At 37.7% G+C, this 3,450-nt stretch overlaps 1 protein-coding gene across 5 annotated transcripts in view; it reads left to right on the top strand.

The window, feature by feature from the left end:
• The window catches only part of ctnnd2a (catenin (cadherin-associated protein), delta 2a), a 301,632-nt gene that overhangs the window by 281,508 nt on the left and 16,674 nt on the right, over positions 1 to 3,450 (top strand). For all 5 annotated transcript variants that reach the window (XM_036217369.1, XM_024279704.2, XM_024279706.2 and 2 more), the window contains one exon: positions 1,105 to 1,189. In XM_036217369.1, coding sequence (XP_036073262.1) covers positions 1,105 to 1,189 — 85 coding nt within the window. The remainder of the gene's footprint in view (positions 1 to 1,104; positions 1,190 to 3,450) is intronic.

Here is a 3,450-nt window from a genome sequence, read left to right as displayed (position 1 = left end):
AAAAAAAAAATGGCAGGTAATATTGGAGCTATCCAGCCATAAATTTGGGGTGCCTCTGTGTTGTTGGCATAACTGTTGGCACAGAAGTGAGCCTCACCTGATATCCCATCGTCTCTTTGTGTACACTCTCCCGCTAGCTTACAGCCCCTTACAACCCCAAGCTAACGTTACCGGTGCAACCTAAAGGGCGACCGAAAAATATTGGAGCTATCTAGCCGTACAATTGTAATCCAAAAACAAGCTCAAACGAGGAAAATGATGATGTTAATGAATCTATTTGTCTGTAAGTGGACGCATCACAATGGAGAGGAGCAATGAGACTTTGGTCCATCCACTTTACTTGCTACATCACAAAAGAGAGCTTTTTCTAAATGCATTTTCTTCTTCGTGATTCATCCTGATTTGAATAAAGAAATACTCAAAAAGGCTAATTTAATCTTAAAATATTTTATACATGCATTACATCATGAGAAAGATGCTACAAGAACATGTTAAAAACACCCAAATTAAGATTTTCATTGGAGTGGACCTTTAAGTCACTGAAAGACTGCTTTTATTTTTTGTTTTTTTTTTTTAACCAAGAAGTGTATAATCTCTATGTGGTTTACTGCCAATGTCCCATTTTCTTCTGCTGCATCATGTCAACATGCTTGCTGGGAAAAACAGTTTGTCTGCATAAGATGGCAAACAGAATTATTTCTTTAAAGTCCTCCGGGGTGAAATGACTCATGTTTTTGTTTGAAGTTTCTGGACTAACAGTGAAATGAGCATTGCCCTGTCTCCCTCCCGTAGCTGTGAGAAGGGCAGGGCTCATGAAGGAGCTCTTACCAGAGTCATTTTTCAGTTGGGGAGCAGGAGGGGACCATTAGCATGGCAGAGTGGGTCGTTTTAAACTCATCTGAAAACCTCTACTTTTGCTCAAGGAAAATCATTCTGTTTTGAAAAGAGCGATGGGCGTCTTACTTTGAAAGTCATTACGAGTTCCACTGGCCTGCACACTTCTTGTGGAGCAGGAAGGGGGGTAGGAGGTGCAGTAGTATGGTCACATTAAAATAAATGGGGTCCTAGAGAAATAGCTCTTCATCTTTCTCCATCTCTCTGCAGACACTCGGCGAAGGTGGTAAAAGCAGCCTCTCAAGTCCTCAGCAGCATGTGGCAGTACAGAGACCTGCGCTCGCTCTACAAAAAGGTAGGAGGGGGCAGCCAACGCTTTTCTGTAACGTTTCCAGCTTTAAATTCATTCTGTGTCCACTTTATAGATTGTGTTTTATATTAGCCTGTACTTCCTGCTGTACTGTTTGATAACCAGGAAATAATTCTTGCTTGTCAAACATCAGTCACCCAGAGGACTTGTCGTTCCACCCACATACTGTACACCTGCGACTTTAGGAGGCAAAGAAAAAGCTACTTACTAAAGCAGAAATGTGCCAGAAATGTAATTAGGCAGAGCTAGCAACTCTAATAATTGTATTAGGTTGTGTGAAACTGCATAATCAGAAATACCAGGGCTATATTTAGCAAACTGGCCTTGAACTGTGTTAAAAGGAGGGCGTTTGAAACAGATGGTGAGGATGATTCTCTATGGAAACCCTTTAATGAAGCAATTAAAATACAGTAAACACAGTTGTATTTTGCCTCTTTATATTTGGACCACTGGAACTTGTAATTCATATTTATAAAGAACTTAATGGAATTTAAATGCCACTATAGCTATATGGTGTTTACACTTTTGTGTTGTGTATGTTGTTCAGGAAACTCTATGGTTGTGTCTTTATTAATGTGAAACCAATCAGCCTCAGGTTTAGAACTGCAAACAGTTCAGAAGAACTTTTTTTTCATTATCTTGTTGCTCTGGAACCTGCCAGTGTATCAGACTATTGATCCATTCCTTCTTTTTTATGTCTTTATTTTTTATGAATCAATTAGACATCTATATAGGAAACAGACTCCGGGTTGTTTGTGCTCTCTGATATTCCATCTGTTACTGTCAATATATACAAAACTTAGAATTCTGTTTCTGTCTTAAGGGTCACTTCTTAGCCAAATAAGGGAAAAAATGAACTGTGCTTTGAACCATACATTTAGATCAATAACTTTGCATAAGTGTTTCTATCAAAGTGTATTTTTTTCGGTATGTTAGTGTTTAGTGGGTTTGTGCACACTCACTTGGACTAACTTTCTAAAGAGCAACATCAATGCTAACTGTTATTTCGCCCAGCATGGGTTCAGAATTGTGAGTGTGACTCAAACTTGTTGTTACTGTTCTATTGGATTTTTTTCTGATACCTTTTTTTGTCCTGTTTGCAGTTTTTTGCTTTTCAGATATTTACTTTCCTGCAATGACAAAAATGAAGAGACACTGTGTTAGTTTGATTGTCACCAGTGAATTTTACTAGTCGGCAACATTGTTTTAATTCAACTCAGTGACATTAAAAGGCAAAATTATAATACTTTTAAGTAACTTTTCTAATAAACCATTTAAAGTCCCACACCAATCATCTTGTGATATATAGTGGGGCAAAAAAGTATTTAGTCAGCAACTTAAAAGACGAGATAGGCCTGTAATTTTCATCACAGAGACAAAATTAGAAAAAAAAATCCAGAAAGTCACATCGTCTGATTTATAAATAATTTATTTGAAAATTATGGTGGAAAATAAGTATTTGGTCATCTACAAACAAGCAAGATTTCTGTCTCTCACAAACCTGTAGCTTCTTCTATAGGAGGATTCTCTGTCCTCCACTCATTACCTGTATTAATGACACCTGTTTGAACTCGTTATCTATATAAGACACCTGTCCACAACCTCAAACAGTCACACTCCAAACTCCACTAAGACCAAAGAGCTGTCTAAGGCCACCAGAAACAAAATTGTCGACCTGCACCAGGTTGGGAAGACTGAATCTGCAATAGGTAAGCAGCTTGATGTGAAGAAATCAACTGTGGGAGCAATTATTAGGAAATGGAAGACATACCAGACCACTGATAATCTCCCTCACCCCATGGGGTCAAAATGGTCACACCATAATTTGAAAATAAATTATTTAAAAATCAGACAATGTGATTTTCTGGATTTTTTTTGTCTCATTTTGTCTCTCATAGTTGAACTATACATATGAGGAAAATTACAGGCCTCATTCATCTTTTTAGTTGGGAGAAGTTGCATAATTGGTGGCTGACTAAATACTTTTTTGCCTCACTGTATTTTAAAAGTGTTCTTTCAATTATAATTATTTTGTTTTTAGCCAAAGTCAAGAAACTTGTGTTTATCAGGACATAGTTTCTGCAGAGCGCCAGGAGTTCATCAAAAATTTGCCTCAGAGTTGTGGGCTTTGTCAAGAGTAAAGCCCGCCCACATTTCCTATCAACCATCTGTTTACAGCTCCTTACAACCCAAACTTAACATTACTAGTGCAACAAAAACATCAAGCAATATTGAAGCTATCCAGC

This window comes from Oryzias melastigma, linkage group LG20, assembly GCF_002922805.2.
Source record: "Oryzias melastigma strain HK-1 linkage group LG20, ASM292280v2, whole genome shotgun sequence".
Taxonomy (NCBI): Eukaryota; Metazoa; Chordata; class Actinopteri; order Beloniformes; family Adrianichthyidae; genus Oryzias; species Oryzias melastigma.
Note: the sequence above shows the minus strand (reverse complement) of the source record. Positions and strands in the feature narration are given on the sequence as shown.